This window comes from Patiria miniata, unplaced genomic scaffold (genome assembly GCF_015706575.1).
Source record: "Patiria miniata isolate m_02_andy unplaced genomic scaffold, ASM1570657v1 HiC_scaffold_22, whole genome shotgun sequence".
Taxonomy (NCBI): domain Eukaryota; kingdom Metazoa; phylum Echinodermata; class Asteroidea; order Valvatida; family Asterinidae; genus Patiria; species Patiria miniata.
In genome coordinates, this window is record NW_024037061.1 from 3,598,417 (window position 1) to 3,612,231 (window position 13,815).

The 13,815-nt window shown below is 40.0% G+C and overlaps 1 protein-coding gene across 2 annotated transcripts; it reads right to left on the minus strand.

Moving 5' to 3' along the window:
- Positions 1 to 1,801: 1,801 nt before the first annotated feature.
- LOC119730280 lies at positions 1,802 to 13,745 on the minus strand. 2 transcript variants are annotated; one of them, XM_038203091.1, is made up of 12 exons: positions 13,667 to 13,745; positions 11,931 to 12,183; positions 10,988 to 11,147; positions 10,206 to 10,374; positions 9,167 to 9,321; positions 7,549 to 7,625; positions 6,460 to 6,560; positions 5,590 to 5,697; positions 4,996 to 5,113; positions 3,946 to 4,098; positions 3,191 to 3,277; positions 1,803 to 2,430 (listed from the first exon to the last, which is right to left on the minus strand). In XM_038203091.1, the coding sequence occupies exons 2-12, from the start codon at positions 12,148 to 12,150 to the stop codon at positions 2,288 to 2,290; spliced, it is 1,491 nt and encodes a 496-aa protein (XP_038059019.1). In that variant the 5' UTR covers positions 12,151 to 12,183; positions 13,667 to 13,745; the 3' UTR covers positions 1,803 to 2,287. The 2 variants fall into 2 exon arrangements, with proteins under 2 accessions (XP_038059020.1, XP_038059019.1); XM_038203092.1 differs by lacking the exon at positions 3,191 to 3,277 and having other exon boundaries at positions 1,802 to 2,430.
- Between the last annotated feature and the right edge of the window lie 70 nt (positions 13,746 to 13,815).

Here is a 13,815-nt window from a genome sequence, read left to right on the forward strand (position 1 = left end):
AGGCTAAATATTTCATTTTGGAAAGAAAATGAAATATTTCAATACTAAAACATGACCATATAAAGAAATTGAGTTATATTCAATATTTCAAGACGAAAGAAGTGGCAAATTGTTGGGAAGATTAACGACAAATTTTTGTTTTTTGGAACTGTTGGGTGCAATCGGTCAATCTGTGCGATAGGTCAATCATGATCGAGTTGTGAATTAGGTAGCCCCATAAATGTGGCCAATTATTTACTGGACTACCTCCGTAAATAAAGGCCACACTTCCACCATGTACAAAAACACGTCGAACTTTGTCAAATTTTGATTTTCACATTTAGGCTTAGTTTGTAGTTTATTTTTGCTTTAGAAGCATACTCGCCCTCTTTATAGGCTAATAAGAAAGTGCTGCCTTTTTCAGATGTCTGTTTTTCGTGAAATTTCCAGATTCGTTTGCACACGTTTGCGTATCAAAATTTCAACATGAATTTTCACGAAAAATAGACGTCTGAAAAAGGCAGCACTTTCTGATTAGCCTATAAAGAGGGGGAGTATGCTTCTAAAGCAAAAATAAACTACATGTACAACCTAAGCCTAAATGTGAAAATCAAAATTTGACAAAGTTTGACATGTTTTTGTACATGGTGGAAGTGTGGCCTTTATTTACGGAGGTAGTCCAGTAAATTGGCCACATCGACCGATAACGCAACGCGATTGACCGATTGGCGCACACCGACCGAACGCATCCAACATAACCACAAGCAATGTGCTTGCTAGATGTTTACAGAGCACACTGCCTTTCCGAGTTATTTAATAAAATGTTAAATACACTATTTACAGTCTGCATAAGGAACGTTTGGTTTAACGAACGGATCGATCATTATAAAATGTTTAAAAATATCATCTTTATGATTTTTGGACAGGTTTTAAGAAAGTTGCTCTAATCGAGCAGTACTTTGGAAGAACAAAAGAATACATTTGTAGAGTTATATTTTAGTCTGGCACAAGTCAGGTCAAACGAAAATGAATACTAACAACGGAAATGAAAAACAACGGAAATCATTGCAACAGGTTGTGCCTTGCCTTGTGATGGACTTTTAGATCAACTTGTGACAAAGTTGATTTTCTACCCGTCTTTTTTGAACAGCGCCACCTAGTGTCAGATGATATCCAACCCTACATTGAAACAAATTCAAAACCTTTCAAACTTCAGTTTGCCAAATCTGCTCCTTTTAGGACAATAGGGGGCCTATAGAATCTGTTTCCTCACAAAATCTTGGCCATGTACATGTATGAAGCCCCAAAAGTGGACAATCCAATTTTTCTTATTTAATACTGCTAGCAGAATCTCACATTTTTTAAATTTTGCGTCAGCCATCTGCCAACTCTCTGCCAGCAGTAATTCGAAATCTACTTTGACGACTTTCTCGGTACCGCAAAAGTGGACAAGTAAAACTTGAATTCCAACAAGCAGAAATATAGGTTGGTGAATCCAAAATCTCCTATTCTGTGCTGATGGAAATTTGTTAGTGTACCAAAAGTGGACAAACTAAAAAAAACACCAAATGTTCTCTACTAGAATTTATATATTGTGGAGTGCCGTGGCCTCGTGGTCTGGAGCATTGACTTTGTGGTCTGCAGGTAATTCTACAGGTTGTGGGTTCGAGTCCAGCCTGGGGTTATGGTGCGTGTGCCCTTGGGCAAGGCACTTTGTCACTCACTGCTTCTCCCCACCCAGGAGTAAATGGGTACCTGTGAGGGCAGTGATGGTTATTATGGTTGATTTTAGCTGCTTTGCCCCGAAATGGCAGCATCGAGCATATACTCCCCAGGGAGCTGAGATGGTATTTGGAGTGTTTCATTGGCCCAATGAGCAGGGTAATAATGATGTAGCGCCTTGAGCACCAATAATGGTGGATACGCACGCTATACATACACCTTATTATTACTATCATCACTCAGAGACTTGGTTAGAAATATCTGAAGTTGAGACAACGTACTTCCAATCGATAGCAGGCATCTTCTGTTGTTGTAGTATTTACGACAGTAGTTCTCAGCCTCGAGCTGTATACTCCCCAGGGAGCTGAGATGGTATTTGGAATGTTTCATTGATAAAGCGCTATATAAGCACCACATATTATTATTGCTGAATGGCAAAATTGGGTAGCCCACTGTTCCGGTTTCATAGGCCATGGGTTTCTTTTGGACTGAGTTTTGAAGGTCCTTTGGTTTCAACTGCAAAGCAGGTTTTTTTTGGGCTGGAACAAGAAAGCAGGAAAATTCCGTTTTTTTGGCATTTGGATTTCTACCTCACAGTGGACGGAACAGTCAACACGACATCAGGATGATTGCTACAAGCCTCATCTAAAGCCGAGCTCGTGAAATGTAGAATCACGGAGTCAGTTTTGGCTTCAAGTCTGGAGCGTGGATGGGCTGCCTTTGGAACCCCTGAAATTGAAAAAAAAAAAAGGATACAACTGGCTTTTTTTATCGTCAAACCTTTGAATTAATATTAGTACAGATAATAGTGTTTTAGTCAAGTACTCACAAGATCTCGCAGCCTGGCCCTCATGAGCTCTTGAAAATCCTCACAAACCCCAAATCACAAATCCTCAAAAGTCCTCGCTAGTCCATTACAAGTCTTCACATTTAAGTCCTCACAAATCCTCATCAGTCCTAACAAGTACCAATGAGTCTTCACAAGTTCATTAGAAGTCCTCACATGTCCTAACAAATCCTTAACAGGTCCTCAAAAGTCCTCGCTAGTCCATTACAAGTCTTCACAATTAAGTCCTCACAAATCCTCATCAGTCCTAACAAGTACCAACGAATCTTCACAAGTTCATTAGAAGGCCTCACGTCCTCACATGTCCTAACAAATCCTTTACAGGTCCTCAAAAGTCATTGCAAGTCCTCACAAGTTCTCACATGTTCTTACAAATCCATCACAAATCCATCACAGGTCCTCATAACTTCATCAAAAGGCCTAACAAGTCCAAACAAGTCCTCACAAGCTCTTACAAGACCATAACAAGAAATCTGGTCCCCAGTCGAGTCATTCCTGTTACTTGTGACTGGAGTTGTGAAATGACTTGTGATTTATATTTTAATTGCACTTGTGAGAAACTCAATTACAGCACTGCAGTAAATGTTCCTTTGTGTTCCTAGACAGTAGATTTTGGAGGACATAAAATATGTTCAAACTCACATAGAACCTCTCCGACTGTGCACACCCATTCTTCATTGCTGTTTAACATCACAGCGCCTTTGAGTACCAAGAGAAATTTGTCGTCAGCTGCAAGACAAAATTATACAAATAACTTAGGTTTCATAATTAAAGCTAAAGTCCATCATTTGCAGCTATCCAAAAAGTAACTGACGTAATTATTGTTGAAAAACATACTTGGTTGAAAGATAGCAAGGGGACTAAACTCCCTGTGAAATTATTCTTCCTGGCAAGCTTTCATTTTGAAGAAATCAACGAAAGAAGGCCTTTCGAAAGAAGGCCGTTAGTAGTTCGTTTTTTTTTATTCAGCGAAGCGCGTGCAAGCGATGGTGCTACACAAACGCGCGTGCGGTTGCTATAATTCGTTGGATCGGTGTGCGACATCGGGTAGCTGCATTCGGCTCAGTGAGAACATGTCTCCGACACTGAATTCAGGCCCAATTCAAAACATGATTCAGCAACTTTTGATAAGAAATTGGATCCTAGAATGCTGTTTTTCTCGGAATATACAGCTGAAGCTGAGCTGAAACTTCATCAGGTTAGTTGTTCAGCACCCTTCTTCAGATTTTTAGTATGTTTGTTGCTTCAAACGAACAAAATGCACAAGTTACAAATGCTGGACTATGGCTTTAATCAGCAAAGCATGGATGAACTCTGGCTAACAATGTGGAAGTCCAGGAAGTACCACTGTACCAACCCGACTCTTTAACTTTTTTTATCCTGGTGAAATGACTTACCCCAGAAAACTTGTGAAGAAGCTTCTGCTTTGATTTCAGTACCAGGAGGTAGGGTAGCATCAATCTTGGTAGGTGTTTCAGGTTTAGAGGCGTCCGTGCCGCCCGCAGATTTGATCATCTTACTCTGTTTCTGGTCTGCTGTACTGCTTTCACCTGTGAGTATAACACAAATTTGAATACAGGGTGAGGAAAAAAAAAACGACACCCAAATGTCAGGACTATTGTTTTAGTGAAGTTTTGCATGTAGCACTTCCAAAATCTAGGATATGAAAGCCCGATTCATAAGCTTTCTGTTGGTACCAGAATCATTCAAATCACTCATATGCTTTTCAAGTTACGGAGTTTTAAACACAACCACTGTTTTAAAGTTCTGTCCACTGATCACAAAAAAATGTGTGCATCCTGTCAGCAAAATGAAAACAATTCACACACATCCCTAAGTGATTTGTTTTCATTTTGCTGAAAGAACACAAATACCTTTTTGTGATCCGTGGACAGAACTTTTAAACAGTGGTTGTATTTAAAATTCTGTGACTTAAAAATTACATAAGTGATTGGAATGATACTTGTACTAAAAGAAAGCTTATGAATTGGGCTTTCATATCCTAGATTTTGAAAGTGCTACATGCATAACTTCACTAAAACAATGGTCCGGACATTGAGTTTCATTTGTTATTTTACTCCCCCTGTAGTGGCTTTTACCCTTCAATATAGACTCATCTAGTGATCACCAACACTGAAGAAGCGCAATGCTGAAGCTCATGAACACGTTCTTAATTTAAGACGAACATGAAATTTGAAACCCTACTGGTTGAAGCTGGGCGCAAGCATTGCGCCACCTCAATAGTGGTTTTTAATATTAGATGCTGAGTCTTTAGTCAGTGCTGCCTAAAAACTTAAGAGGAAAAATCCACACGCTTGCTCAAGTTGGATTTGAACCCACGACCTCCTGCTTACTAGTGCAGATGTCTTAACTACTCAGTCACCAAGCTTGACATGGTTGGTGTAAATCTGTTTTATGATTTTTATATAAATAATAGTAAATCTCACCAATTATGCAGTCGCCAGTTTTGTGTGCCAATGTCTTGGAGTTGAGAGCAATCTTGTACAGTGCATTAAGAGGAGCTTTTGACAGAACATTGGTCTCGGAGAGTCTATGTATCAAAACCTGTGATGACAAGCAGGAGTTTACACAAATGTATTAACAGAGATTTGCTGTCACATGGGATCACCACAAATTCACTTATTATTCAGGGTGTGCTGTTGCCTCGTGGTCTGCAGGTAAAGCTGCAGGTTGTGGGTACGAGTCCAGCCTGTGGCTGTGGTGTGTACCCTTGGGCAAGGCACTTTGTCACTCATTGCTTCTCCCCACCCAGGAGTAAATGGGTACCTGTGAGGGCAGAGTTCAATTTATTGTGATTGATTTTAGTTGCTTTGTGCTGATATGACAGCATCTAGCTGTATATACTCCCCAGGGAGCTGAGATGTCTTTGGAATGTTTCATTGGCCCAATGAGCAGGGTAATAATGATGTAGTGCTTTGATCACCAATAATGGTGGATACGCGTGCTTTATAAATACACCTTATTATTACTATTATCAATCAGAGATTCGGTTAGAAATATCTGAAGTTGAGACAACGTACTTCCAGTCGATAACAGGCATCTTCTGTTGTTGCAGTATTGGCAGCAGTAGTTCTCAGCCTCCATTTGTCTTGCCTCTTGTTAAAATCGCCAGCTGCTTCAAGCTGGTGCTTCAGAGATTGAAGACAAACATTTGTATTTCTTGTATTTGTATTCTCCGCAACTTTTAAACATGAATGAAAAAGTTTTGAAAAATGAGTGTATGATTTTTTCCTTTCAAGAGTAGGTTGAGCTCAATTTTATGGATCTTAATTCTAATCAAGAGAAAAGAATTCCTGCTGTAGCAGCAAATTGTGCACACTGTCAACCAATTATCATGGGCTATATTAGAACATTATTTTGGTTTCTGTCATGTCTATACTTGTACAAATAGTACAACATTTCTACGCACTGTAAGCCAGGGTTCAACCTTAACTTTTTTTTTTACTAGCCAGTCGGGCTACTGAAACAGACTCTTAACTAGCCTGCGGGCATTTTCTTTAGCCCACGTTTTCCTTTTATAGAGTGTCTCATAAACAACAATGTGCACACATGTAAAACGTGTATCCTGAGGCAATCTTGTCAGTGATTTTAATAAACAGTGCAAATAATTCAACCCTAAAACAGTTAATAAAATTGAACACAGTTTGATACACTTGCTTGCTGAATTTAATGATTTACCTCTTCCTGTTGTTTCGTCTTTGCCATAGCCCAATATTTTTTGACTCGCCAGCTGGGCTACTTAAGGGATAGTTTGACTAGCCCGCCGCTGTTTTGACTAGCAGTTGGCTAGCGGGCTACCGCTAAAGTCGAACCCTGCTGTAAGCACTTGTGGAAAAAGCATAACGTCCAATACTTTCCTTACTTTCACACTGTATCGTAATCGATCCTACCTTTTTCACTACTTCGTGAACCATGGCATTTTTTATGATAATCATCTGGCAAGTAGACACTGTCCTTACAGAAACCAAGCTACGACTTCCAGCGAAAAGACCTATACAGGAACAAACAGAACAGATAAATGTGGGTTTAGTACTGAAGCTGGCAAAATGGCAGGGGTAAGTTACAAAACTCTGGTATGAATAGTAGAGTGCATCATGACCACTGGTCGAAGAGCTCCATGTGTAGGACACATACACAGGTCCATGTGTAGGACACATGTTCATACTGACTTCGTTGAATTTTGTTTTTCAAGAAAAAAAAAAAACACTCACAATCAGTTTTCCCCTAAAGAAATTCCCAATATTTTTGAACACAGCCGAAATTTACAAAGAGATACCTTTATGTAATGTTAACGCCTTAGAAGAAAACACAATACTCGATCACATCGAAGTCAATGTTACTTTTTTTTTAATGACTGGCAACTATCTTTTTAGAAAATACATCATTTGCAAACATCAAAAAATAAAACTACCAAATCATTTTGAAATACCTTGCTGGACTGTTAGTGAATGACAGTGTAAATCATCCTGTAAAATCATGGCACCTGGTATACTGTCATTTTCAAGAAAAGTGGTATTTTTGTATCAATTTCCAACGCTGATCGGCCGATGAGCGTTGGAAAAAAACTGGCTTTTTTTCAAATACTGGCCCCAATTGACCATCGCACTTGTTTGCAATCGATTACAAACCTATGAACGGGTACGAGCCAGCTAGACTGGTTCCCTGACCTTACAATTCCCCAATGTATGTAAACTGCTCTGTTTCTTCTTATATGGAGTCAGTTTATATGGTTTTTATAGCATTTTCGAACCCAAAACCTCAAAAAAGTTAGTGTAACTATATTTGCTATATATTTCCAACCCCCCAATTCCATCCATTTCTGAAAATTACAGCAAAAGCAAATGATGTATATTCCCTTTAAATGTTTAAACCATGCGTAAAAGTTTTGCATATTGGAGCAGAACTTTTTCACATGGTTTAAACATTTAACTGAAACATGGTTTAAACATGAATTCCCATCCTAATTGTAATATGCATACCTTCTTCCCCATGCCAGACTGGCCATCTTGCACTGTCCAGCGTTGATAATACCTCCTTCTCTTTCAAAACTTCAACCCTAGCAGAAATAATGACAATAGTAACTCAATTAGAGGAGCACGTTTAACAAAATCAAAGCACTTTATGCTACTAATACCCCTGTCCATCAGACCAATAGAACTCTCTTCAAACCATCTCAGTTCCCTGGGGAGTATGTAGCTTGATGCTGCCTTTTTCACACAAATGACTAATTCACACAAGATAACCATCTCAGAACTCACAGGTACCCATTATCTCCTGGGTTGGGAGGAGCCAATACTGTAAAGTGTCCTGCCCAAGGACATCAGTAATATGCATACCTTCCCTTAATGATGATGATAATATTCCCCTTCCATTGAAATATGTGACACAGCTGGAAAGGGCAGATATTAGTGCAAAGTGTCCTGCCCAAGGACATCAGTAATATGTATACCTTCCCTTAATGATGATGATAATATTCCCCTTCCATTGAAATATGTGACACAGCTGGAAAGGCAGATATTAGTGCAAAGTGTCCTGCCCACGGACATCAGTATTATGTATACCTTCCCTTAATGATGATGATAATATTCCCCTTCCATTGAAATATGTGACACAGCTGGAAAGGGCCGATATTAGTGCAAAGTGTCCTGCCCAAGGACATCAGTATTATGCGTACCTTCCCTTAATGATGATGATAATATTCCCCTTTCATTGCAATATGTGACACAGCCGGAAAGGGCAGATATTAGTGCAAAGTGTCCTGCCCAAGGACATCAGTACTATGTATACCTTCCCTTAATGATGATGATAATATTCCCCTTCCATTGCAATATGTGACACAGCTGGAAATGGCAGATATTAGTGCAAAGTGTCCTGCCCAAGGACATCAGTAATATGTATACCTTCCCTTAATGATGATGATAATATTCCCCTTCCATTGCAATATGTGACACAGCTGGAAATGGCAGATATTAGTGCAAAGTGTCCTGCCCAAGGACATCAGTACTATGTATACCTTCCCTTAATGATGATGATAATATTCCCCTTCCATTGCAATATGTGACACAGCTGGAAAGGGCAGATATTAGTGCAAAGTGTCCTGCCTAAGGACATCAGTTATATGGTGGTGTTCCCTAACGTGGCGCACTTCAACGTTTACCAGACTTTCCTCGTGTAGTGTTGCCAAACCTCTTTGGTGACAAACCTCAAATTCATGCAGTGAAATACTGGTACTTTGACCTTATTAATGCTCGCTATTTAACCTCTGTGAACAATTTCGGTTTCATGAAATTTAATCCGAAATTCAAAAACGGTGGCGTCCGGAAATTGGGCACAAATTGGCGGAGTGTTCCCTAACGTGGCACACTTGAATAAATCTCGGAAAATTCCAAATTGACATTTAAGAATTCCTGTAAAGTTGATAGATTCTGATAAACCATTATTACCTCTACTTACATACCCAACCAGAAGTTTGTCAGAATTTATTTTTCGGGGCATTTTCAAAGGCTTCACTTTGCACTTCAAAATATAATCGGAAAATCACGCCAAAATGAATTTTTCTTCTAACTTTGTGCCCAAGGAGATATGTTGTTTGCATACCTGCCCCTTACGATGATGACAATCTCATCTGCTGGGTCGCCTTCCATAGCAATGAGTGACTTTGCTGGGGCCAATGTGACCGCAGGGCCCTCGGACTGCACTGCCTTGACCAGCGACTCTATAGCAGCGTTACCCCACTGTGAAAACAGTGGTACCTATATTCAGAACACATAACGGTGATGAAGTCAAGTCCATCACAAGTCAATTAACAAGTCCAGTCACAAGTTATAAGGGATGAACGAGAATGTCTTGGTAACCGTTTGTTTCACTAGCTTGTGACTTGAGATGGACTAGACGACAACAATGAAACAGAGCAATACAAAATCTTTAAAGGTACAGTCCATCATTTGCAGCTATCCAAAAAGTAACTGGCATAATTATTGTTTTATATTGTTGTTTTATAATTATTATTTTATACTTGGTTGAAAGATAGTAAGGGGACTAAACTCCCTGTGAAATTATTCTTTCTGGCAAGCTGTCATTTTGAAGAAATCAACGAAAGTAAGGCCTTTCCAGCAGAGCCTCTTAAGAAGCACCGTTGGAAATTTCCGTTAGTAGTTCGGTTTTTTTATTCGGTGAAGTGCGCAAGCGTGGACACGAGGCACACACGCGCGTGGTTGCTATAATTCGTCAGATCAGTGCGCAACATTGCTGAATTTAGGCCCAATTCAAAACATGATTCATCAATTTTTGATTTGAAATCGAGATTGAGAATGTTGTTTTTCTTGAAAATTGCAGCTGAAGTTAAGCTGAAACTTCATCAGATTGGTTGTTTAGCATCCTTCTTTAGATATTGAGCACATTTGCTGCTTCAAACGAACAAAATGCACACATTACAAATGATGGACTATACCTTTAAAACGTTTGAAAAACCTGGTTTTCTCATCAGTCCTATTGCATTTCTAAAGCCCACATACAGCTTATCAGCCTCATAGGAATATGCTCTACTATAAGGCAGTCTTTTAAGAAGAGAACAGTGTGCATAATTGTAAATTTTTCAAACATTTAAAAAAAAATATAAACACATCGTGATACTTGCCTCTTTGAGCACAGTTTTGGTGATTCTGTACATGAGTTCTGATTGGTTGACGGCCCCGCTGGTATCCAGGTACCGCTTCTTCACAAAGTAGTCCAATAGGTTGCTGGTTACCGACTGACCATTCAGTGCAGCCGTTAGGACTTCTGGTTTCAGCAACAGCAATAAAACTCTGAAATCAAATTATTATTTTCTCCTTATTTTCCTGCTTTATTAAAAAAATAGAAATATCCAAGTTGGTAGCCACAAATCCAGCCTTGGAAATTCCGAGCGTACCTCACGTGTGCCATATTCAATCTAATGCGGGTGCAAGCCCCAAAGTTCCTAAGACTAGACTAGACTCAGCTAGTTGATAGCATTCTCTACCACTGTTGATGGCTTGACTGTGCTTGGAATTTGTGTCCGAGTAATGTAAATTCAATGTTGGTTTTTGCCCTTCACCGACGTATTTCATAAACACTGTACCCAAGCGATCGTGAGGAATATAATTCTCAAGCTACTCTGGTAGGACTCGAACCCACGACCTCCTACTTACTAGTGCAGACGTCTTACCACTGAGCTTGCCAGGGTCGGCTGGCTGGTTCGAATTTGACAACTGCACTAGTAAGCAGGAGGTCGTGGGTTCGAGTCGAACCCAAGAAGATAGTGGATTTTGTTCTCATAATCACTTGGGACAACACTGAGTTTACAGTGTTTATAATACATCCGTGAAGGGCCAAACCCAATACTGGCTGCATTAGAGGAACGAAATCCAAATCAGTTTGGACTAAGACTATGTCACCTACTTTGTGGGTGTCTTGACAGTCGCCGTGCAGGGTATGTGAAACAGCGTTGACAATTCCCCAAACAGATCCCCAGAAGAAAGCTCTGCTATGACGGTACCGGACGCAGACACAACTTGAGCCTCACCAGCGATGATGATGTAAATACCTTTAGCATTCTCCCCTTCAAAAAAAGGAAAGCAAGTCACTTTAGCCATATTGTTATTGGCCAGGGTTTATTTCATGTTTCTGGTAAGGCAGTGTAAAAAATAATTTTGAATCGTCTGGGCTTTTTGAAAAGAAGGAGGCGGGCGTTTTAAAAAAAACAAGATGGTGGATTTTCAAAGATGGCGGATGGGTTCTTCCATTTTTTGTACTCTTTTGCTGATACAAAATTGTGTCCAAAGGAACCGTAACCCTTTTCTACATCTAGCTACAATTTTGTTGGAAACAAATGAAAGATGATATATTGACAACATATTTGGAAATATATTGAAAAATGTATGAATTTTTTTTTTAAAAGAGACAAAAAATAATAATAATAATAATAATTTGGGAGGCTAATCATCCTTACTCGCAGCTGGTATGCTGAATTGCGAAGGACACGGCTACAACGTGGTCGGGCTGCTGGTACATGAAGGCGCCTATGGCTGCCGGCCACATCGACCCATATATGACCACGGAGCACAGCCTGAGATCGAAAGTGTTTGATTTTTCCGGAGGGAGGAAAACCGGAGGGCCCGGAGAAAAACCCTCATGGCACAGGAGAGAACCAACGCACAACTCTACTCACATGTGATCCGCGGCCAGGATTCGAACCGTGGTCACCTTGGTGAGAGGCGAGCTCTTAACGCACAAGCCATCCATGCCACCCATAAAAGGTGGCGGACAGGAAAAAGTTAGCGGGTGGGGACAATAATTGGTATTATTTCATTCCTGTTACATGTCCAAGCCATTCTGTTTATACCTTTGGTGAGTATAACCTGCGGCTCAGACACGTCCACCCGTTCCGCTTTCTCGGCTGCTCTGCTAACTGCCTGCTTGTCAACCACCCCCTGTGGGTAGGGCAGAGACGTCAGGCACACCCTGAGCTTGTCTAGGACATGGCTGGGTAGGCTAGGCGGAGAGGATTTAGTACTACGCCTCTTCTGGGACGATCTGTTCGAGTTGGACGCCCCGCCTCCCATTATGACAGCACATTTCTAGCACCCTGGCACCTTCTGTGGAAGAAAATGGTATAGTCGTGTTCCCTAACGTGGCGCACTTCGGAGCTTGCCCAACTTTCCTCGTGTAGTGTTGCCAAACCTCTTTGTTGACAAACCTCAAATTCATGCAGTGAAATACTGGTACTTTTACGATATTAATGCTTGCTATTTAACTTCCGTGAACAATTTCGGTTTCATAAAATTTAAGCCGAAATTGAAAAACGGTGGCGTCCGGAAATTGGGCACAAATTGGCGGAGTGTTCCCTAACGTGGTGCACTTACATAAATCTCGGAAAATTCCAAATTAACATTTAAGAATTTCTGTAAACTTGATAAATTCTGATAAATCATTATTATATCTACTTACATACCCAGCCAGATGTTTCGTCAGAAAAGTATTTTCTTATTTTTCGGGGCATTTTCAAAGGTTTCACTTTGCACTTGAAAATAAAATCGGAAAATCACACCAAAATAAATTTGTCTTTTAACTTTGTAGCGGGTAAATAAACTCGCAATTGCAATATGTGACACAGCTGGAAAGGGCAGATATTAGTGCAAAGTGTCCTGCCTAAGGACATCAGTTATATGGTGGTGTTCCCTAACGTGGCGCACTTCAACGTTTACCAGACTTTCCTCGTGTAGTGTTGCCAAACCTCTTTGGTGACAAACCTCAAATTCATGCAGTGAAATACTGGTACTTTGACCTTATTAATGCTCGCTATTTAACCTCTGTGAACAATTTCGGTTTCATGAAATTTAATCCGAAATTCAAAAACGGTGGCGTCCGGAAATTGGGCACAAATTGGCGGAGTGTTCCCTAACGTGGCACACTTGAATAAATCTCGGAAAATTCCAAATTGACATTTAAGAATTCCTGTAAAGTTGATAGATTCTGATAAACCATTATTACCTCTACTTACATACCCAACCAGAAGTTTGTCAGAATTTATTTTTCGGGGCATTTTCAAAGGCTTCACTTTGCACTTCAAAATATAATCGGAAAATCACGCCAAAATGAATTTTTCTTCTAAGTGTTTAGAACTTGATGAAATTTCACTCTCTGTGAAATTTCAGTTAAAACTTTTGCTCTAGCTAGGCGCTACATGCGAAAAATCAAAGTGCGCCACGTTAGGGGCCGCTCCACGTTAGGGTACATCAACAATAATAACATTATATAAAGAGGAACAATTTTTTAAAACAGAAGAGTAAATAAAAGTCTGATTTGAAAATACAGGGCATGGCAGATGATATATATTCAAATTGTGAGTTTGTACGAAGGCAAATCTTCCAAAGTTCCAAATCGCTAGAAAATACTTCGAAAATGCACTCAACTCTCCATAGACTTTGTACACAAGTTAACCAAAGTGAAAGAAGTGGAACTCGATAATGGAAAAAAAATGAAGAAATGAATACTTTGTCATTGTTTGTGTTTTTTAAATAACAGGAATGTAAGTGGCTGGCATTAAGGTTTAACCTATTAATTTGAAGTTCTACTCACGGGAAAATAAATGATGAAAACATTTAAGTGTTGACATTGACAACAGACGTCAGTCGCAACTAGAGTCAAGCCATGTTGGTTTACTGAGAGAACAGCGCCCTCATTATTTTGTGAGCACTGCGCGTAAGCCGTGGGAGGCGGGGCCCCTT